Source organism: Bombina bombina, chromosome 9, assembly GCF_027579735.1.
Source record: "Bombina bombina isolate aBomBom1 chromosome 9, aBomBom1.pri, whole genome shotgun sequence".
Lineage (NCBI taxonomy): Eukaryota > Metazoa > Chordata > Amphibia > Anura > Bombinatoridae > Bombina > Bombina bombina.
Genome location: NC_069507.1, coordinates 260944775 through 260969774, shown reverse-complemented (window position 1 = coordinate 260969774; position 25000 = coordinate 260944775). Strand labels below are relative to the sequence as shown.

The 25000-nt window shown below is 35.2% G+C and overlaps 1 protein-coding gene across 1 annotated transcript in view; it reads right to left on the bottom strand.

Moving 5' to 3' along the window:
• Positions 1–25000, bottom strand: part of KEL (Kell metallo-endopeptidase (Kell blood group)) — a 74608-nt gene that overhangs the window by 36002 nt on the left and 13606 nt on the right. The window contains exons 7-9 of the mRNA XM_053691816.1: positions 10286–10393; positions 9301–9399; positions 4465–4536 (exon numbers count right to left, since the gene is read on the bottom strand). Of these exons, the coding sequence (XP_053547791.1) occupies positions 4465–4536; positions 9301–9399; positions 10286–10393 (279 nt within the window). The remainder of the gene's footprint in view (positions 1–4464; positions 4537–9300; positions 9400–10285; positions 10394–25000) is intronic.

Below are 25000 nucleotides of genomic sequence, written 5' to 3'. Positions count from 1 at the left end.
GAGCTGTTTGGGAGAGATCAGGGGGTCTCATGTTTCAGGTGGGAGGCTGAGCTCTACACTAAAGCTAAAATTAACCCTGCAAGCTCCCTACAAGCTACATAATTAACCCCTTCACTGCTAGCCATAATACACGTGTGAAATGCAGCGGCATTTGGCGGCCTTCTAATTACCAAAAAGCAACGCCAAAGCCATATATGTCTGCTATTTCTGAACAAAGGGGATCCCAGAGAAGCATTTACAACCATTTGTGCCATAATTGCACAAGCTGTTTGTAAATGATTTCAGTGAGAAACCTAAAATTGTGAAAAATTTAATGTTTTTTTTAATTTGATCGCATTTGGCGGTGAAATGGTGGCATGAAATATACCAAAATGGGCCTAGATCAATACTTGGGGTTGTCTACTACACTACACTAAATCTAAAATTAACCCTAGAAGCTCCCTACATGCTCCATAATTAACCCCTTCACTGCTGGGCATAATATACGTGTAGTGCGCAGTGGCATTTAGCAGCCTTCTAATTACTAAAAAGCAACGCCAAAGCCATATATGTCTGCTATTTCTGAACAAAGGGGATCCCAGAGAAGAATTTACAACCATTTAAGCCATAATTGCACAAGCTGTTTGTAAATAATTTCAGTGAGAAACCAAAAGTTTGTGAAAAAATTTGTAAAAAAGTGAACGATTTTTTGTATTTAATCGCATTTGGCGGTGAAATGGTGGCATGAAATATACCAAAATGGGCCTAGATCAATACTTTGGGATGTCTACTAAAAAAAATTATATACATGTCAATGGATATTCAGAGATTCCTGAAAGATATTAGTGTTCTAATGTAACTAGCGCTAATTTTGAAAAATAATGGTTTGGAAATAGCAAAGTGCAACTTGTATTTATGGCCCTATAACTTACAAAAAAAGCAAAGAAGATGTAAACATTGGGTATTTCTAAACTCAGGACAAAATTTAGAAACTATTTAGCATGGGTGTTTTTTGGTGGTTGTAGATGTGTAACAGATTTTGGGGGTCAAAGTTAGAAAAAGTGTGTTTTTTTCAATTTTTTCCTCATATTTTATAATTTTTTTTATAGTAAATTATAAGATATGATGAAAATAATGGTATCTTTAGAAAGTCCATTTAATGGCGAGAAAAACGGTATATAATATGTGTGGGTACAGTAAATGAGTAAGATGAAAATTACAGCTAAACACAAACACCGCAAAAATGTAAAAATAGCCTTGGTCCCAAACGGACAGAAAATGGAAAAGTGCTGTGGTCATTAAGGGGTTAAATGTATTAACCCCTAATTTAATCCCCCTACACTGCCGCCAGCTATATTAAATGTATTAACCCCTAATCTAATCCCCCTACACCAGCGCCAGCTATATTAAATACATTAACCCCTAATCTAATCCCCCTAAAGTAATTACCTCTATTACCAGCCCTTAAAAGGGCCTTTTGCGTGACATTGCCCCAAAGTAACAGCTCTATTGCCAGCCCTTAAAAGGGCTTTTTGCGGGGCATTTCCCCAAAGAAATCAGCTCTTTTACCAGCCCTTAAAAGGGCTTTTTGCAGGGCATTGTCACAAAGAAATCAGCTATTTTGCATCTAAGCTAAATCCCCCTACACCGCCACCACCTATAATAAATGTATTAACCCCTAGTCTAATCCCCCTACACCGCCGCCACCTATATTAAATAGATTAACCCCTAATCTAATCCCCCTACACCGCCGCCAGCTATATTAATTACATTAACCCCTAATTTAATCCCCCTATACCGCCGCCAGCTATATTAAATAGATTAACCCCTAATCTAATCCCCCTACACCACCGCCAGCTATATTAACTATATTAACCCTAATTATATTAGGGTTAATATAGTTAATATAGTTATTATATTATATATATATTAACTATATTAACCCTAATTATATTAGGGTTAATATAGTTAATATCGTTATTATATTATATACATTAACTATATTAACCCTAATTATATTAGGGTTAATATAGTTAATATCGTCGGCAGATTAGGGGTTAATAAGTGTAGGCAGGTGGAGGTGACGTTGTGGGCGGCAGATTAGGGGTTCATAAATATAATATAGGGGTCGGCGGTGTTAGGGGCAGCAGATTAGGGGTACATAGGGATAATGTAAGTAGCGGCGGTTTACGGAGCGGCAGATTAGGGGTTAATAATAATATGCAGGGTTCAGCGATAGCGGGGCGGCAGAATAGGGGTTAATAAGTGTAAGGTTAGGGGTGTTTAGACTCGGGGTACATGTTAGAGTGTTAGGTGCAGACGTAGGAAGTGTTTCCCCATAGCAAACAATGGGGCTGCGTTAGGCTTTTTTGCAGGTGTTAGGTTTTTTTTCAGCTCAAACAGCCTCATTGTTTCCTATGGGGGAATCGTGCACGAGCACGTTTTTGAGGCTGGCCGCTTCCGTAAGCAACTCTGGTATCGAGAGTTGCAGTTGCGTTAAATATGCTCTACGCTCCTTTTTTGGAGCCTAACGCAGCCATTCTGTGGACTCTCAATACCAGAGTTATTTTAAAGGTGCATCCAGAAAAAAGCCAGCGTTAGCTACGCGGGTCGTTACCGACAAAACTCTAAATCTAGCAGTATATTAACCCTAATATAATTAGGGTTAATATAGTTAATATAGCTTGCGGCGGTGTAGGGGGATTAGGGGTTAATCTATTTAATATAGGTGGCGGCGGTGTAGGGGGATTAGATTAGGGGTTAATACATTTTTTATAGGTGGCGGCGGTGTAGGGGGATTAGATTAGGGGTTAATACATTTATTATAGGTGGTGGCGGTGTAGGGGGATTTAGCTTAGATGCAAAAGAGCTGATTTCTTTGTGACAATGCCCCGCAAAAAGCCCTTTTAAGGGCTGGTAAAAGAGCTGATTTCTTTGGGGAAATGCCCCACAAAAATCCCTTTTAAGGGCTGGCAATAGAGCTGTTACTTTGGGGCAATGTCACGCAAAAGGCCCTTTTAAGGGCTGGTAATAGAGGTAATTACTTTAGGGGGATTAGATTAGGGGTTAATGTATTTAATATAGCTGGCGGCGGTGTAGGGGGATTAGATTAGGGGTTAATGTATTTAATATAGCTGGCGGCGGTATAGGGGGATTAGATTAGGGGTTAATTAATTTAATATAGCTGGCGGCGGGGTAGGGGGATTAAATTAGGGGTTAATAATTTTAATATAGCTGGCGGCGGTGTAAGGGGCTCACATTAGGGGGTAGTTTAATGTAGGTGGCGGCGGGGTCCGGGAGCGGCGGTTTAGGGGTTAATAACTTTATTAGGTGGCGGCGGGTCCGGGAGCGGCGGTTTAGGGGTTAATACATTTTTTATTGTTAGGATAGTGAGGGGGGATAGCGGATAGAGGGTTAAACGTGTCGGGCTATGTTTGGGAGACGTGTTAGACAGTACGGGTGATTTAATAACTTAGTCAGGTTTTGTAGGCGCCGGCAGTTTCTAAAGTGCCGTAAGTCACTGGCGACTCCAGAAAATTTGTACTTACGCAGATTTCTGGACATCGCTGGTTTATCCGACTTATGGCACTTTAGCCTCTGACGGCGCCGTATATGGGATAGCTCGAGTTGCGAGCTGAAACTACGGGCGGCGGGGGTTCCCTCGCTTGCGCAGCAAACTACGATCTATATCGGATCGCACCCCTGAAGTAAAGTATTAAGGCTAGAATACAAGTATTGCAAAACATATTTTATATTTATATATAGTCACGTTGATTGGGGTAGCCGTGTTAGTCCAGAGATTTAGATAACAAAATAACAAGAGTATTGCATTGAGCAATGATACTTTTTATTGGACTAACTATACATTTATAAGTTGACAAGCTTTCAGAAGAGTGTCTTCCTTTTTCAAGTCTGAAGCAATACTGACCAATTTGATGGACTTTACAGATTATATCTTAAAAAACAGGCTAAAAAAACAAAGTGTTACACAGGTCTGAATGCAGGGGGATGAGGGATGTCGTAAAAATCATGATGGAGGTTTAGGAGACAGGCAGATAGTGTCAGTAAAAGATAACAGGCAGGGGAAATATATGGTAATACACAAAGCATATACTGACATAAAGTTATATATCAACATAGAATCAATATGAATAAAGATGGGAAATTAGGTATACAGGGGAATATAAGATAGTCAAAAAAGGAGAAAGGAAAGAAAGAAAAAACGACCGCTGCTTCTTAACTCCTGTTTCCAGCGAGCCTGAAGGCTTGCACAGAAACAGGTGTATACGGCCCCATTTGGGCCTTGATAAATCGGCCTCTTTGTCTTTCAATGAAAAGTAATGGTAGAGTTTATACTGTTCAAAACCATTTGTAAATCATTTAATGCCATGAAAGGCTACTAACATGAAATTCTAATAAAACTTCACATTTTTAAAGAATGTTACAAAATGCACAATCATCTCACGGTGAATATTTATTTCTCACCTTATTCTGGCTCATCAAGGAGGGGGCTTTATACTTCTGGGGGATTCCAAGCTCAAGTTGAACATTTTCTAACTGTGAATGAAATAATCACAATGGACAAAGTATTCAGTTAGTGCAGCTTTCTCCCATTCTTTACAAAAGTTGTCCTAAATTCACTGATAGTTCTAAACTTTACTACCTGGAGTTAAAATAACAAATATACTAAAGGCTTTAATGGAGATACATGTTGTTGCTATCAAAAGAAACAAATTATATAAGCATCTAGATATTTGATAAGCATAAGAACAGCTTCCATTTGAATATGGAAGCAAAAAACCACAAAACAATCAAACAAAATAAAATAAGAAACTGATGTTTGCACAAGGTTATTCAAAGACATTCATGGAAGCAAAATGTATTCTGTATTAATGCTGATGACCAATATGTTTGAACTTGGTTTGTCTAACTGTGTTTTGAACTACCAAATAAAATAAAAAAAAATCTGGTTTATTAATATTTAAACTTAACCTGTGCATGGGCTTAACCTTGACAAAAAGATGTGAAAACAGACAAGAAATGCCACTCAAAATAAGCAAACATATTTTCAAAAGGTCCAAAACTCCTTTGAAAAGTGTTTTCTGACTGAAATAGCAATGTCCTAATTTACCTATTCGCTTTATAGAGGTGTTTTCACAGCACAAAAGCAAAAGAAAAGAGTAAGGTTAATGGGATATTGTATGTTTTTTATAACAGTTTGGAAGGGTCTAAGATTTGAAAATCTGACAAAAAAAAAACAAGTAATGCACTTTGGACTAGATTACTAGTGGATCACTAACGCTCCCGCTCAAGTGTAAACAGTGCTGGATGGAGGCTTTTTGCACGTGTCAGGTTGCACTTGTATTACGAGTTGAAAGTAAAAAGTTTGCCAACAAGGGCTAACCCGATGTGCACAAAAATATCTATTTTAAAAATACATAGAACTTATTCCCCTATGTTAAGAAGATTTGAATGTAAAATATTTACAGTTAAACATATTATTAAATATTATTAGTCATTAAAAATGCTTTTCCACATTTTTAGGTATTTAACTGCAAAGGGATCCAATGTACATATATATATATTACTGTATATTTACTGTACATTTTTATAATTCCAGTGTCAAATAATCATTCCAATAATCACTTACAGTATAATGTTTTTTTTTTTATTTTGAACAGATATTTATACAGTCATGGCTAAAAATATTATCACCCCTGCATTTCTGTCAAATAATGCACCACTTTGCAATTACAAATATTTAGGCATTCTCATATTTATTTCTTTGTATTAAAAAAGACAAAAGAAGAAACAAGCGCAAAACCACTCTAAGGGTAAAAGTTTTAATGTACAGTAAAACAGCGCAAATAAAAACAGAGGTACAAGATATAAGAACAATGTGTGCAATGAAAGATATCACTTTAAAAGTCCTCGGCTGCAAGTTATAGGGGCTGAATTATCATTGTGCGAGCGGACATGATCCGATATTGCGGATCATGTCCGCTGCACATCAATAAATGCTGACAGCATAGGTTGAATCTCACCTTCAGCGTAATCACACGCCGACACGCATCCCGCAGTGATAGTGGGTTAGATTTAAAAGGAAGAAACAAGGAATCTGCAGTTTACTCTCTTGAGAAAGTCTGGTCAAAACCAGAGGAAACGCGTAGAGGAGTTCGCAGGTCCTATCCGATACAAACTTGAATACCCTAGAGTTGTTCTGCTCACCTGGAATGTATGACACTGTCATCACACGCTGAAATGTCATTGCACACATTGTTCTTATATCTTTTACGCCTGTTTTTTATTTGCGCTGTTTTACTGTACATTAAAACTTTTACCCTTAGAATGGGTTTGCGCTTGTTTCTTCTTTTGTCTTTTTCAGTGCTTTTTGGGAGATGAATCACAGATTTCCCCCTTGTTAACTGAGCGGCATCCACTTCAATTTGAATTTGAGATACGTTATTGGATCTTCTATTACAGACACCTGAAGGATATCCTCACTACAGATCTCAGGATCCTTTTTATATACAGGTGTAACTGTTCTGTGATCAGGATTATTAGCACACAGATTCATTGACTCTATGGGGTCCATTTATCAAGCTCCATAAGGAGCTTGTGGGTCCGTGTTTATGGCGAGTCTTGAGACTCGCCAGAAACAGCAGTTATGAAGCAGCGGTCACAAAGACTGCTGCTCCATAACCCTGTCTGCCTGCTATGAGCAGGCGGACAGGAATCGAAAGAATTCAACTTCATCGAGTACGATCAGGTTGATTGACACCCCCTGCTGGTGGCCGCGAGTCTGCAGGGGGCGGCGTTGCACCAGCAGCTCACAAGAGCTGCTGGTGCAATGCTGAATACGGAGAGCGTATTGCTCTCCGCATTCAGCGATATCTGTCGGACCTAATCCTCACTGTCGGATCAGGTCCGACAGAGATTTAATAAACATGCCTCTATATTTAGTCAATTGTTTTGTTTATAATATTGTTGTTACATTATATATCATTTGTTGCATACAATATACAGTGTTATACTGTGATTGTGAAGTGCAGCATTTTCTGCTCATTTGTTTTGTTTGTATTGATATGACACAAAAAAGTGAAGAGAAAAAAGCCAAATCTCACACATTTCATGCAAAACTCCAAAAATGGACTAAACAAAAATATTGGCACCCTCAATTTAATATTTGGTAGCACACCCCTTGGAAAAAATAACTGAAATGAATCGCTTCCTGTAACCATCAATGAGTTTCTTACACCTCTCTACTGGAATTTTGAACCACTCTTCTTTTGCCAACTGCTCCAGGTCTCTCAGATTGGAAGGGTTCCTTTTCCCAACTGCTGTTTTGAGATCTCTCCACAGGTGCTCTATGGGATTGAGATCTGGACTCATTGCTGGCCAGTTCAGTACTCTCCAGAGCTTTGTCTTAAACCATTTCTGGGTGCTTTGGGTCATTGTCCTGCTGTAAGAACTATGACCTCTTGCGGAGACCCAACTTTCTGACACTGGGGCCCTACTTTACACCGCAAAATTCTCTGGTAGTCTTCAGATTTCATAATGCCATGCACACAGTCAAGCCATCCAGTGCCTGAAGCAGCAAAGCAACACCAAAACATCAGTGAACCTCCACCATGTTTGACTCTAGGGACTGTATTCTTTTCTTTAAAAGCCTCATTTCTTTTTCTGAAAACAGTAGAATGATGGGCTTTACCAAAAAGCTGTAATTATGTTTCATTTGTCCACAACAAATTCTCCCCAAAGGATGTTGGCTTCCTCATGTAAGTTTTGGCAAACTCCAATCTGGCTTTTTATGTTTCTGTGTCAGCAGTGAGGTCCTCCTGGGTCTCCTACCATAGAGTCCCTTTTCATTCAGATGGCAACGTATAGTGCAAGCTGACACATTTGTACCCTGTGCCTGAAGGTCAGCTTTAATTTGTCTGGAAGTTGATCAAGGGTCTTTATCCATCAATCAAACAATCCTTTGTTGCAATCTTTAATCACGTTTTCTCTTCCGTCCACGTCCAGGGAGATTAGCTACAGTTCCATGGGCTGTAAACTTTTTGACAATGTTGTGCACAGTGAACACAGGAACATTAAGATCTCTGGAGATGGACTTGTAACCTTGAGATTGTCCATGCTTTTCCACAATTTTTAATCTCAAATCCTCAGACTATTCTTTGTTGCTCTTTCTCTTCTCCATGCTCAGTGTGTCACACAGAGACACACAAAAGAAAGGATGAGTCAATTTTTCACCATTTTAACTGGTTGCCGGTGTGATTTTTAGATTGTCAGCACCTGTTAATTTATACACGTGAGTTTAATTACAAATTACAGAAGCATCACAAACTTGGAATGCAATTATTTCTTACAATTTTGAGAAGGTGACCATTATTTTGTTCAGTTCATTTTTGGAGTTTTGCTTGGAATGTGTCATATCTGGCTTTTTTTTCTCCAGTTTTTTGTGTCATACCAATACAAACAAAAGAAATACACATGAGAATGCCTAAACATTTGTAATTGCAACAATTTTCTGGGCGAAATGGTGCATTATCTGACAGAAATGCAGGGGTGCCATGACTATATATATATATATATATATATATATATATATATATAAATATATAGGTATAGATATGTATTTTACATGAAAAGTATTATTTATATATATAAGTTCCTCTGAAGAGCCCAGCACTCTAAAACATATTCAACCACCGGGGTGCAATTTCAAACAAAAATATAACATTGCAATCTGGAAAGCACTCCACTGGATTTTTCAAATAACATTGTTTAATGTATAAACGTTTTCGGGGTCTCCCCGTCCTCAGACCTGAGAACGGGGGTACGGGAGACCCCAAAAACTTTTATACATTAAACAATGTTATTTGAAAAATCCGGTGGAGTGCTTTCCAGATTGCGATGCTATATATATATATATATATATATATATATATATATATATAAAATTTCAAAAAGTACATTATTTTCTATGTGAAGAACATAGGTATGTAATATTTGTGTTTTGTTTTGGAATTTAGATATTAACACAGTAGTATTAGTGCACATGAAAACTTAGTAATTTTAAGGCATGTTATTGAAATATTACATATTAAAAATATAAAAAAATATTGAACATACTGTAAAATGTATAGATATTTTCTATGTATCCCAGTGTTCATAGCAACAAACAGAAACTAAGCTACAATATTTATGTAAAATTTACACTAAACAATTCTTTATTATAAATGAACACACAAATCTACCGAAGACTTATGCTGTGTTTATCGAGAGTAGTGTATACATTACAGTATTGAGACTTCTTACATTTTTCTGTGCATCTTTCTGCGTCTTTTTATCCATCCACTTGAATTTCCCAATTGCAGAGTGTAGCGCATCTTTGATAATTAAAAATATATCCAGGGCCTATAAAGACACAACATAAAGTTCCCTGAAACAAAGAACCAGCACATTTTCATCCACACCTGGAAAGGAAAACTATTACCTTAACTCTGTATTAAAAAAATAAAAATAAAACATTCCAGTCAAATATCTTTTATTTTACACAAACTATTCATATCTTGCAGGAAACAAGGTCAACAGAGTGTAAAGGATTGTTCTGCTAACTGCTGATAAACAGTGGACCTACATTATCTGCCTACAGCAATTCAGCCATCTTGGTTGTCGCCTGGAAGTGTCCCCCTTAATAAGTATTTTTGTAGCTTCATCCTCATCATAGGGCTGTGATTCCCAAGTGTCCCAATATCCAAGGTGAGATTCCCTGCTCTAAATTAAATTGCTGTTGAGTTGTGCTAATGCATTCTGTAGGTTTCTTGTTATAATACTCATTTAGGACTAGATTAACTGTGAAAAGCTAATTCTTGTGCGCAAGAAAAAAGGGGTTTATCGTGGGTGTTTGTAGCGCACGTATTTTTAAAGTTGATAGTAAATGTGATCTCTCAAGCACAATTGAATTAAAAGTGAATGTAAAGTTGAGCGTACTCGCTCATGTCATAGGATAGAATTGAAAAAATGAGGCAGACTTTCATTCATCAGATGTGTACTATTTATTAATATTCTCTTATTTTTTTCCTTTTAATGCTATAACGACAAGCGCTGTTTCTCCGCCCGCCATATTGCTCAATTGATTGACTGATGATGAATCTGCAATCCACTAATGTTGTCCCCCCCAGGGCATTCAGACCCTTTGCACAAACATCATGTCCTGGGGGGGGGGTTCGTTTTCGTCATCTGTCAATCAATTGAGTGCTCCACTCGTGTTCGGGACCTTAATGTCTATGTTGTTACTCACCAACCTCTCACTCTTCTGTGAGACAGTCTGCTGAATGAACATACGGCTGAGAGCTGGCTCAAAGAACTGGTTGGTCAGATGGAGACACGTCTCCCACCGTGGTGCAGCCTAAAAACGAACCACAATAATGACACAATAAAAAACCTTCATCCTCACAAGGAGCAACTAGTTTACATTAAACACTATTTCAGTCTTAATAAAAAATGTATTTATTTAGAAATAAAACACATCTCTTTCGGAATAATTAATTATTCGGTTAAAAATTTGATTAGAAATCTGTACATAAAAACAAGGTTTGAATCAGATCATTAAAATCAATAAATAAAAGGCGAGAGCGCAATAAAAACAGTGTTAAAACATTTACTGCGACTTAAGATCTGAAGTAAAGCGTTAGTGCTAAAATAAAAGTATAATAAAACATGTAAAACATTAAATAAAGTATTACACTCACATATAAACATATTAAATGTAAAATTAAATATACATTTATTATTAAAATAAATGTTTTAAAAGTGTTTTAAAGGGATATTGTATATGACAAGGGGCTAGATTATAGTTGGAGCGCAAATCTCCATGCGCTTGCGTTTGGGCTAAAATGCTCCTTTTCGGATTCACGTTAAATTGACTTGATATTACAAGTTGGAAGTAAATGCAATCGCATTTTAGTCACAAGTAGACACCGCAACCTCAGACACAAAAGTGTCACAGAACACATAAAAAATACATGTAACACTACAGTAATACTCATATTAACAGTGTCTGATATCAATTTTTATTAAAAAAATATTGCACAAAAAAGTTATAAGGGCTCAAAGTTACATGATGTCAGCTCAGATATTAGAAAAAATGTCCAAAAGTGCTTTTACATAGGGATCCAAAGGAACATGTTTATTCATATTTGTATGTATAAATATATATATGTATATGAATGTGGCTGATAGTGTTTCGGCACAAAACGAGGCTCAATTAAAGTCTATGGGGAAATGGGATTATGCAATCGCAATTGTGCGTTGCGTCCTTTTGAGTGCGAGAATGCAACTACAAATTTGCATTCTTTTTACTTTTGACTTGTAATACACGCACACGTTAAAAAGAAAATCGAGTGTAAATATCAAATTTGCGCTCCAACTGTAATCTAGCCCAAGGTAAATATATATATTTATATATGCGTGTTTATTTATATGTTTTATGTATATATGTGTATTTGTGTATGTATGAATGTGCACATATTTATATATGCGTGTTTATTTATATGTTTTATGTATATATGTGTATGTGTGTATGTATGAATGTGCACATATTTATATATGCGTGTTTATTTATATGTTTTATGTATATATGTGTATGTGTGTATGTATGAATGTGCACATATTTATATATGAGTGTTTATTTATATGTTTTATGTATATATGTGTATGTGTGTATGTATGAATGTGCACATATTTATATATGCGTGTTTATTTATATGTTTTATGTATATATGTGTATGTATGAATGTGCACATATTTATATATGCGTGTTTATTTATATGTTTTATGTATATATGTGTATTTGTGTATGTATGAATGTGCACATATTTATATATGCGTGTTTATTTATATGTTTTATGTATATATGTGTATGTGTGTATGTATGAATGTGCACATATTTATATATGAGTGTTTATTTATATGTTTTATGTATATATGTGTATGTGTGTATGTATGAATGTGCACATATTTATATATGCGTGTTTATTTATATGTTTTATGTATATATGTGTATGTATGAATGTGCACATATTTATATATGCGTGTTTATTTATATGTTTTATGTATATATGTGTATGTGTGTATGTATGAATGTGCACATATTTATATATGCGTGTTTATTTATATGTTTTATGTATATATGTGTATGTGTGTATGTATGAATGTGCACATATTTATATATGCGTGTTTATTTATATGTTTTATGTATATATGTGTATGTGTGTATGTATGAATGTGCACATATTTATATATGCGTGTTTATTTATATGTTTTATGTATATATGTGTATGTGTGTATGTATGAATGTGCACATATTTATATATGCGTGTTTATTTATATGTTTTATGTATATATGTGTATGTGTGTATGTATGAATGTGCACATATTTATATATGAGTGTTTATTTATATGTTTTATGTATATATGTGTATGTGTGTATGTATGAATGTGCACATATTTATATATGTGTATGTGTGTATGTATGAATGTGCACATATTTATATGTGCGTGTTTATTTATATGTTTTATGTATATATGTGTATGTGTGTATGTATGAATGTGTACATATTTATATATGCGTGCTTATTTATATGTTTTATGTATATATGTGTATTTGTGTATGTATGAATGTGCACATATTTATATATGCATGTTTATTTATATGTTTTATGTATGTATGTGTATGTGTGTATGTATGAATGTGCACATATTTATATATGTGTATTTGTGTATGTATGAATGTGCACATATTTATATATGTGTGTTTATTTATATGTTTTATGTATATATGTGTATGTGAGTATGTATGAATGTGCACATATTTATATATGCGTGTTTATTTATATGTTTTATGTATATATGTGTATGTGTGTATGTATGAATGTGCACATATTTATATATGCGTGTTTATTTATATGTTTTATGTATATATGTGTATGTGTGTATGTATGAATGTGCACATATTTATATATGAGTGTTTATTTATATGTTTTATGTATATATGTGTATGTGTGTATGTATGAATGTGCACATATTTATATATGCGTGTTTATTTATATGTTTTATGTATATATGTGTATGTGTGTATGTATGAATGTGCACATATTTATATATGCGTGTTTATTTATATGTTTTATGTATATATGTGTATGTGTGTATGTATGAATGTGCACATATTTATATATAAGTGTTTATTTATATCTTTTATGTATATATGTGTATGTGTGTATGTATGAATGTGCACATATTTATATATGCGTGTTTATTTATATGTTTTATGTATATATGTGTATGTGTGTATGTATGAATGTGCACATATTTATATATGCGTGTTTATTTATATGTTTTATGTATATATGTGTATGTGTGTATGTATGAATGTGCACATATTTATATATGAGTGTTTATTTATATGTTTTATGTATATATGTGTATATGTGTATGTATGAATGTGCAAATTCAAAAGGAGACACCGACATCCATTTTACTTGTAGGTAAAATCTTGTAAACTTTATTAGGCAAAGTTAAAAAGAAGAGACAACACAGCAAATGTACTAAGAGTCAGACGTGGGCGCAGCACACAGGCATACGCGTTTCGGAAAAAGATTCCGTAGTCACAGCCTGACATGCTACCCCACACACCTGTTTAAAAACCCCATGGGCTAATATAATTGGTTAAAACAGGAACTACCCCCATAGACTCTAGCCAATAGGAAAGAAATAACCTATGCAGCAGTAATCCTAATTAACACTTCATTATCTCAGTGGCCAGCATTTACCTGTGAATTTAATCCACATACTATAAATTATCTTGACATTACACTGCGGGGTAACCCTGATGGCAAGATTGAATCTACCGTTTACAGGAAGCCCATTTCAGGCAATTCACTCCTTCCAAGCACTAGTTGCCATCCCAAGCATGTTCCATGTGCTATTGCCAAGGGAGAATACACTAGGCTGAGGAGGAATTGCACTAGTTTCCAACAATTTCAACAAGAATCAGTTGATTTAGAAAGGAGACTCCTAGAAAGGAAGTACCCCAAAGCAATTGTTAAAAGGGCTAAAGCTGCTGTCAGTACCATAGAGAGAAGGGATCTGTTAAATATGAAATCTTCAAAAAATGATGATTTCAAAGGTTTGACTTTTGTTACCAATCATAGTATACAGTATCAAGATATCTGTAAGATAGTTCGTAGACACTTCCCTCTCCTCTCAGCTGATGATAAGCTAGTTAATACTGTTAAGAATGGGCTCAGATGCTCCTATAGGAGAAGCCCAACATTGGGTAATCTTCTGGCCCCTACGCTATTGAAAAGTAATACTGAGAGTCAATCATCTTGGCTAAGGCATACTGGCATGTTCAAATGTGGTCGGCGCAAGTGTAAACCTTGTGAGTACGTTCATGTGACACGGAATTTTTCTAGTATTGTCACCAACAAGAGGTATGATATTGGTACCTGTATGAATTGTACCACAGAATATGCCATTTACCTTATTGAATGTTCTCACTGTAAATTACAGTATGTGGGTCTCACTTCACGGGACCTAAATACCCGTATACGGGAACACTTGTCGTCATTTAAAATCAACAAGGCCAGTACTCCAATAGTACAACACTTTGGCTCTTTTCATAATAATGATTTAAGATATTTCTCATGGTGTGCTATAGAAAAAATCCTTAGGCCCCCTAGGGGTGGTGATATAGATACAATATTAGCTAGAAGGGAAGCATATTGGATATTTACCCTTGAAAGCAGACTACCCAAAGGTCTGAATTCCAGATTTGATATTATTAATCACTGGGAATAATATTCTGCTAATATTTGCTCTGTACACCAATGATTGTATTTATTATCCAATAGCTCACATGACAGTATCTATATATTAAGCATATGGAGCCCTTCGGATACCTATACACCACTCTTTGCATACGACGGTATACATTTTGTGCATTTTTTATCTGTATTATGATCATCTATTCTTCCTTTAATGAAATCCCTTTAAACATTCATGTGATTCATTAACATCATACTAAATTGCCCATTATGCTCTTTCTCAATCCTACTAAGTATTTATTTATTTATTTTACTACTTTATCTATAATCATTTTAAATAATGCAGTAGCTATGAAATCTCCCCTGTGCTACATCTTTAATATCTTAAACATTATTTATATATACATTTTCGCATTAGGATTGTGACTGTCATTTAGTTATACAAATATGTCTATTCTTATGCATTTCTATTTACTATGATTGTTTGTTGTGTATAGCAGATATGCTGGCCACTGAGATAATGAAGTGTTAATTAGGATTACTGCTGCATAGGTTATTTCTTTCCTATTGGCTAGAGTCTATGGGGGTAGTTCCTGTTTTAACCAATTATATTAGCCCATGGGGTTTTTAAACAGGTGTGTGGGGTAGCATGTCAGGCTGTGACTACGGAATCTTTTTCCGAAACGCGTATGCCTGTGTGCTGCGCCCACGTCTGACTCTTAGTACATTTGCTGTGTTGTCTCTTCTTTTTAACTTTGCCTAATAAAGTTTACAAGATTTTACCTACAAGTAAGATGAATGTCGGTGTCTACTTTTGAATTTGCTAATGACTCCAGTCCTTACCGACCCATCAGCTGATGCTACAGCCTGGAGCGGATCAAAGTTTACAGCACCTCCGGAAAAGAACTCCCGCTATTGGAGGAATACCCGTGACGTATAGCTACACACCCACACTCAAGCCGACGAGCACACGGAACACAGCTGAGGCCCTGTGAGCCGCTCAATTGAAGTCTGGATCTTCGGAAGCGGCACAGAGGCGGCTGTATTTTGGGCAGCGACACTGCTAAGTGGATAACCGAACTGGCTAGAGTGGGGTGAGTTACTCAATTGCTTAAGGGCTATTAGAAGTGTCACACATTACCGGGGATTCTGCACTGGTCCATTCATACTCATTGATTACAGCCCGGTGTGGCTGAGGTCTGTCGTTGGGTTTCTCTGTTTGATTTGTATGTATGAATGTGCACATATTTATATACCAGTGTTTATTTATATGTTTTATGTATATATGTGTATGTGTGTATGTATGAATGTGCACATATTTATATATGCGTGTTTATTTATATGTTTTATGTATATATGTGTATGTGTGTATGTATGAATGTGCACATATTTATATATGAGTGTTTATTTATATGTTTTATGTATATATGTGTATGTGTGTATGTATGAATGTGCACATATTTATATATGCGTGTTTATTTATATGTTTTATGTATATATGTGTGTGTGTATGTATGAATGTGCACATATTTATATATGCGTGTTTATTTATATGTTTTATGTATATATGTGTATGTGTGTATGTATGAATGTGCACATATTTATATATGCGTGTTTATTTATATGTTTTATGTATATATGTGTATGTGTGTATGTATGAATGTGCACATATTTATATATGAGTGTTTATATGTTTTATGTATATATGTGTATGTGTGTATGTATGAATGTGCACATATTTATATATAAGTGTTTATTTATATGTTTTATGTATATATGTGTGTGTGTATGTATGAAGGTGCACATATTTATATATGCGTGTTTATTTATATGTTTTATGTATATATGTGTATGTGTGTATGTATGAATGTGCACATATTTATATATAAGTGTTTATTTATATGTTTTATGTATATATGTGTATGTGTGTATGTATGAATGTGCACATATTTATATATGAGTGTTTATTTATATGTTTTATGTATATATATGTATGTGTGTATGTATGAATGTGCACATATTTATATATAAGTGTTTATTTATATGTTTTATGTATATATGTGTATGTGTGTATGTATGAATGTGCACATATTTATATATGCGTGTTTATTTATATGTTTTATGTATATATGTGTATGTGTGTATGTATGAATGTGCACATATTTATATATGAGTGTTTATTTATATGTTTTATGTATATATGTGTATGTGTGTATGTATGAATGTGCACATATTTATATATGAGTGTTTATTTATGTTTTATGTATATATGTGTATGTGTGTATGTATGAATGTGCACATATTTATATATGCGTGTTTATTTATATGTTTTATGTATATATGTGTATGTGTGTATGTATTAATGTGCACATATTTATATATGCGTGTTTATTTATATGTTTTATGTATGGATGTATGAATGTGCACATATTTATATATGCGTGTTTATTTATATGTTTTATGTATATATGTGTATGTATGAATGTGCACATATTTATATATGAGTGTTTATTTATATGTTTTATGTATATATGTGTATGTGTGTATGTATGAATGTGCACATATTTATATATGTGTATGTGTGTATGTATGAATGTGCACATATTTATATATGAGTGTTTATTTATATGTTTTATGTATATATGTGTATGTGTGTATGTATGAATGTGCACACATTTATATATGAGTGTTTATTTATATGTTTTATGTATATATGTGTATGTGTGTATGTATGAATGTGCACATATTTATATATGCGTGTTTATTTATATGTTTTATGTATATATGTGTATGTGTGTATGTATGAATGTGCACATATTTATATATGTGTATGTGTGTATGTATGAATGTGCACATATTTATATATGCGTGTTTATTTATATGTTTTATGTATATATGTGTATGTGTGTATGTATGAATGTGCACATATTTATATATGTGTATGTGTGTATGTATGAATGTGCACATATTTATATATGCGTGTTTATTTATATGTTTTATGTATATATGTGTATGTGTGTATGTATGAATGTGCACATATTTATATATGCGTGTTTATTTATATGTTTTATGTATATATGTGTATGTGTGTATGTATGAATGTGCACATATTTATATATGCGTGTTTATTTATATGTTTTATGTATATATGTGTATGTGTGTATGTATGAATGTGCACATATTTATATATGTGTATGTGTGTATGTATGAATGTGCACATATTTATATATGCGTGTTTATTTATATGTTTTATGTATATATGTGTATGTGTGTATGTATGAATGTGCACATATTTATATATGAGTGTTTATTTATATGTTTTATGTATATATGTGTATGTGTGTATGTATGAATGTGCACATATTTATATATGCGTGTTTATTTATATGTTTTATGTATATATGTGTATGTGTGTATGTATGAATGTGCACATATTTATATATGCGTGTTTATTTATATGTTTTATGTAACTATATATGTGTATGTGTGTATGTATGAATGTGCACATATTTATATATGAGTGTTTATTTATATGTTTTATGTATATATATGTATGTGTGTATGTATGAATGTGCACATATTTATATATAAGTGTTTATTTATATGTTTTATGTATATATGTGTATGTGTGTATGTATGAATGTGCACATATTTATATATGCGTGTTTATTTATATGTTTTATGTATATATGTGTATGTGTGTATGTATGAATGTGCACATATTTATATATGCGTGTTTATTTATATGTTTTATGTATATATGTGTATGTGTGTATGTATGAATGTGCACATATTTATATATGCGTGTTTATTTATGTTTTATGTATATATGTGTATGTGTGTATGTATGAATGTGCACATATTTATATATGCGTGTTTATTTATATGTTTTATGTATATATGTGTATGTGTGTATGTATGAATGTGCACATATTTATATATGAGTGTTTATTTATATGTTTTATGTATATATGTGTATGTGTGTATGTATGAATGTGCACATATTTATATATGCGTGTTTATTTATATGTTTTATGTATATATGTGTATGTGTGTATGTATGAATGTGCACATATTTATATATGCGTGTTTATTTATATGTTTTATGTATATATGTGTATGTGTGTATGTATGAATGTGCACATATTTATATATGAGTGTTTATTTATATGTTTTATGTATATATATGTATGTGTGTATGTATGAATGTGCACATATTTATATATAAGTGTTTATTTATATGTTTTATGTATATATGTGTATGTGTGTATGTATGAATGTGCACATATTTATATATGAGTGTTTATTTATATGTTTTATGTATATATATGTATGTGTGTATGTATGAATGTGCACATATTTATATATAAGTGTTTATTTATATGTTTTATGTATATATGTGTATGTGTGTATGTATGAATGTGCACATATTTATATATGAGTGTTTATTTATATGTTTTATGTATATATGTGTATGTGTGTATTTATGAATGTGCACATATTTATATATGCGTGTTTATTTATATGTTTTATGTATATATGTTGTGACAGAAAGCAAGGCCTGGTTATAAATGGAAGATATTTAAGACCAAGCATTGTACATGCTATTTCTCCTTTCAGTTAAAACCCCAGGGAGAAAGAGTGTGTATTTGATTATCCCAGACAGCTGTGAAGCTGTCCAGCAGCTAATCACAGGTGTGGCTAATTAGAAGTTGTGAGGGTTTAAATAGCAGCCTCACTTAGGCCTTGAGAGAGAGATATACAGCTACAGAAGCTGGTGTGTGTGTTTGTTACACTGTGTTAAAGACTTTTGTTCCTGTGAACTGTAAAAGGACATTATTTTTACAAAGCACTTGTGGAATGCTGTGAAGTGCTGGGACACATTTAAAAGCACTTAACTTTGCTGCAGAGGAAGGATTGCCCTCTTTTGAAAATGAACTGCCTGTTTGTTATTGTTGTGAAAAATAAAGCCTTTTAAACTACAGTGGATTGTCCTGTGCTGCATTTGTGCCCTAGAAGACCGTGGTTAAAAGTGTTCCTGTCACACTTGGTGGAGAATACGGGCAACCACGTTGTATGTCTGTGGGCATAATAATCTGCAAGCAACATGGAGGAAGTCATTAAAGCTTTGATCCATACTAATGCTATACAGCAGGAGACTAACAGAAAAGCTGCTGAAAATAGTGCAGCACTGCAACAGTTGGTCTTGGCCCAGTCAGAGAGTGCTATGCTGCTGGCTAAATCACAGAAGGAGAACACTGAATTGTTGATACAACAGATGGCTGCTGTGCAAGCTGAGACATTCAGGAAGACCCGGGAGGAGCAGCAAAGTGCTACACAGACTCTGCAACGAGAGGTTCAAGCCATATCAGAAAGACTGAACTCTGAATATGTTGGTGGCAGCCAAGGTTCCAGAGTAATAAGGGCTAGTCATTATCTTCAAAAAATGACAGCAGCTGATGATGTTGAGGCGTATCTTTTGGCATTTGAACGCACAACAGAAAGAGAAAAATGGCCGACAGTTGAGTGGGCGAGTATACTTGCGCCATTTCTTAGTGGTGAACCTCAGAAGGCCTACTTTGATTTAGAGCCAGCACAAGCCGGTGACTATGAGAAATTGAAAGCAGAAATCCTTGCATGCCTGGGGGTGACTTCGGCAGTCCGTGCACAAAGATTCCATTCCTGGATGTTTTCATCTCATAATGCTGCAAAATCCCAGATGTTCGACCTTATACACCTTGCCAGGAAGTGGCTGCAACCAGAGATTAATTCGGCTACCAAAATAGTGGAACTACTGGTGATGGACCGGTTTCAGCGTGGATTACCTGCTTCCTTGCGGCGGTGGGTTAATCAAGGTGATCCTCAAACAGTGGATCAGTTGATTGTATTGGTCGAAAGATTTATAGCTTCAGGAGAAGTTTTGCAACAATCTTCAATGGATCAGCCACACAATCCCAAGTCCCAGAGCTCTACAAGAACTGGTAAGACTGTTCAGGGGATAAAGGGGATAAGAGAGCAGCAGGTGTATAGGCAAAACACCAGAGACATTTCCCCAGGAATTAAGGAAACATTTAAATATAACCAACCTGTAAGATGTTTTAAATGTAATGAGGTTGGGCATATTGCTAGAGACTGTGATAAAGATGAATTTATGGACTGTAATGTTGCACATTCACTATTGTCTAATAGCAACAGCTCTGTTAATAATGATTCCCATTGGTGTACTGTGATGGTTAATGGTAAAGTGTCTAGGGCTTTGCTTGATTCAGGAAGTATGGTCACACTAGTGGCTAAATCTTTAGTACCAGATGCAATATTAGATTATGGGGAAAAAATGGGAATTATCTGTGTTCATGGAGATAAACGGGAATATCCTACAGCTGAGGTGGAGATTGAGACTCAGTGTGGTAAATTAAAATATTGTGTTGGTGTAGTACCAAATTTAGCCCATGAGGTGGTGATAGGGAGAGATTTTCCAAAATTTCTGGAGTTATGGGAATCTCCAGAAATATGTCAAACTTCTGATATTTATGTATTTCCTTTCTCTGAAACTGATTTTGAAGGGGGTTCCATTGAAAAGGAGAAAAATAAGATTTATTGCCCTATGCCTGTATTAGTAGGTGATCAACCTTCTCAGAGTAATGAAGTACCAAGTACTAGCTCGGAAAATATTGATGATTTGATAGATCTGGTTGGTGGCCCTGGTAATTTTAAAAAAGCCCAATGGGAGGATCCAACATTGGTAGAGGCAAGAAATAATATCAGGGTTATAAATGATGTTGTGACACAGCCAGGAAATGTATTACCCTATCCTTATTTTGAAGCAGTTAATGATTTGGTATATCGTGTAGAGAAGAAAGGAACAGACATTGTTAAACAACTTTTGGTGCCCCAGGCTTTTAGGAACACTGTTTTAAATCTTGCACATAACAACATTCTAGGGGGGCATTTGGGAGTTGAGAAAACCAAAGAGAGAGTTCTTAGAAGGTTTTATTGGCCAGGGATATTTGTAGCCATCAAGGATTATTGTGCTTCATGCCCTAAGTGTCAACTTACAGCTCCTGCTAAAGATTTTCGTAACCCTTTAGTGCCCTTGCCTATAATTGATGTGCCTTTTGAAAGAATTGCTATGGACTTGGTGGGTCCGTTGGTTAAATCTGCTAGAGGACATCAGTATATACTGGTAATCCTTGATTATGCTACACGCTATCCTGAGGCAGTTCCCCTTCGTAACAGCTCTGCAAAGTCCATAGCAAAAGAACTCATGCTAATGTTTACCAGGGTCGGGATACCTAAGGAAATTTTGACAGACCAAGGAACTCCATTTATGTCCAGGGTTACAAAAGAATTGTGTAAGTTGTTTGGCATAAAACAACTAAGGACCTCAGTATATCACCCTCAGACTGATGGTTTAGTAGAAAGGTTTAACAAAACTCTCAAAAGTATGCTAAGAAAGGTAATTGACACAGATGGGAGAAATTGGGACCTTCTGTTACCCTATTTAATGTTCTCTATCAGGGAGGTTCCCCAGGATTCTACAGGTTTTTCCCCATTTGAACTGTTATATGGGCGGCATCCCAAGGAATTACTAGATATAGTTAAAGAGACTTGGGAGCAAGAGACAACACCTTATCGAAGTATTATTGAACATATTTCCCAAATGCAGGATCGTATGGAAGCTGTCATGCCCATTGTAAGGGAACATATGGGAAAAGCACAGGAAGCACAAAAGTACAGCTACAACCGTAATGCTAGAGCCAGGGTGTTTCAACCTAGGGATAGGGTGTTAGTTCTGGTCCCTACAGTTGAAAATAAATTCTTGGCTACTTGGCAGGACCCATATGAGATAATTGAGAAAGTGGGTGATGTTAATTACAAAGTAAGTCAGCCAGGGAGAAGGAAACCTGAGCAAATATATCATATAAATCTGTTAAAACCTTGGAAAGATAGGGAAGTTTTAGTTGCCTTAAAACCTACAGAACTCCCTGTCACTGAACCAGAGGTAAATATATCAGAAACCCTATCTGTACATCAGAAGCGAGAGGTCAAGGATTTTATTAGAAGAAACAAAGAGGTATTTTCTGTGGTACCGGGAAAAACTAATGTTATTAAGCATGACATAATAACAGAACCAGGGAAGAAGGTCTGCCTTAAACCCTATAGGGTCCCTGAGGCTCGTAGAAAGGCTATTAAACTGGAGGTAGAAAAAATGTTAAAGCTTGGGGTAATTGAGGAATCACAAAGTGAGTGGAACAGTCCAATCGTGCTTGTTCCAAAGCCGGATGGTTCATTAAGGTTCTGTAATGACTTTCGTAAGCTTAATTGTGTTTCCAAATTTGACACCTACCCAATGCCTAGAGTAGATGAGTTAATAGAAAGGCTAGGAAAAGCATGTTATCTCACTACAATTGATTTAACGAAAGGGTATTGGCAGGTGCCTCTCACTAGTCAAGCAAAGGAAAAGACAGCTTTTTCAACCCCAGAGGGCTTATTTCAGTATACGGTGTTGCCATTTGGTTTACATGGGGCCCCGGCAACATTCCAGAGGATGATGGATAGAATTCTGAAACCCCATGTTCGTTATGCGGCAGCATATTTGGATGATGTTATAATTTATAGTACAGATTGGGAATCCCATCTTCCAAAAGTTCAAGCAGTACTTGATGCAATACGGTCCGCTGGGTTAACTGCCAATCCTGCAAAATGTACTGTTGGTTTACAGGAAGCTAAGTACTTGGGTTATACTATTGGTAGACGATTAGTTAAACCTCAGACAACAAAAATAGAGGCCATACAGAACTGGCCACGGCCTCTAACTAAAAAACAAGTAAGAGCATTTATTGGGATAACTAGTTATTATAGAAGGTTTATCCCGAATTTCGCTACAATTGCGGCACCCTTGACGGATCTCACAAAAGCAAGGGCCCCAATTATGATAAAATGGTCCCCAGAAGCAGAACAAGCTTTTAAGCAGTTGAAAGATGCCCTTTGTGCCCATCCAGTTTTGGTAACCCCCAATTTCGCTAAAGATTTTATTGTACAGACAGATGCCTCTGATGTTGGTTTAGGAGCAGTTCTCTCGCAGGAGTGTCAGGGAGAAGAGCATCCTGTCCTTTTCCTAAGCAGAAAACTTATTTCACAGGAAAAGAACTATTCTATAGTGGAGAAAGAATGCCTTGCCATTGAGTGGGCTTTGGAGACCCTTGGGTACTATCTGTTGGGAAGAAAATTTAAATTAATAACAGATCATGCTCCTCTCACGTGGATGAGTCAGAATAAGGAAACAAATTCAAGGGTTACTAGGTGGTTTCTTAGCTTGCAACCCTTCAATTTTACTGTTGAGCACAGGGCCGGTCTTTTGCAGGGCAATGCTGATGGTTTGTCTCGGGTACATTCATTGATGTCCATGGTCGCTCAACCCACTGGGTGTGAGCTGGGGGGGAGGATATGTGACAGAAAGCAAGGCCTGGTTATAAATGGAAGATATTTAAGACCAAGCATTGTACATGCTATTTCTCCTTTCAGTTAAAACCCCAGGGAGAAAGAGTGTGTATTTGATTATCCCAGACAGCTGTGAAGCTGTCCAGCAGCTAATCACAGGTGTGGCTAATTAGAAGTTGTGAGGGTTTAAATAGCAGCCTCACTTAGGCCTTGAGAGAGAGATATACAGCTACAGAAGCTGGTGTGTGTGTTTGTTACACTGTGTAAAAGACTTTTGTTCCTGTGAACTGTAAAAGGACATTATTTTTACAAAGCACTTGTGGAATGCTGTGAAGTGCTGGGACACATTTAAAAGCATTTAACTTTGCTGCAGAGGATGGATTTCCCTCTTTTGAAAATGAACTGCCTGTTTGTTATTGCTGTGAAAAATAAAGCCTTGTAAACTACAGTGGATTGTCCTGTGCTGCATTTGTGCCCTAGAAGACCGTGGTTAAAAGTGTTCCTGTCACAATGTGTATTTCTGTATGTATGAATGTGCACATATTTATATATGAGTGTTTATTTCTATGTTTTATGTATATATGTGTATGTGTGTATGTATGAATGTGCACATTTTTATATATGCGTGTTTATTTATATGTTTTATGTATATATATGTATGTGTGTATGTATGAATGTGCACATATTTATATATGCGTGTTTATTTATATGTTTTATGTGTATGTGTGTATGTATGAATGTGCACATAT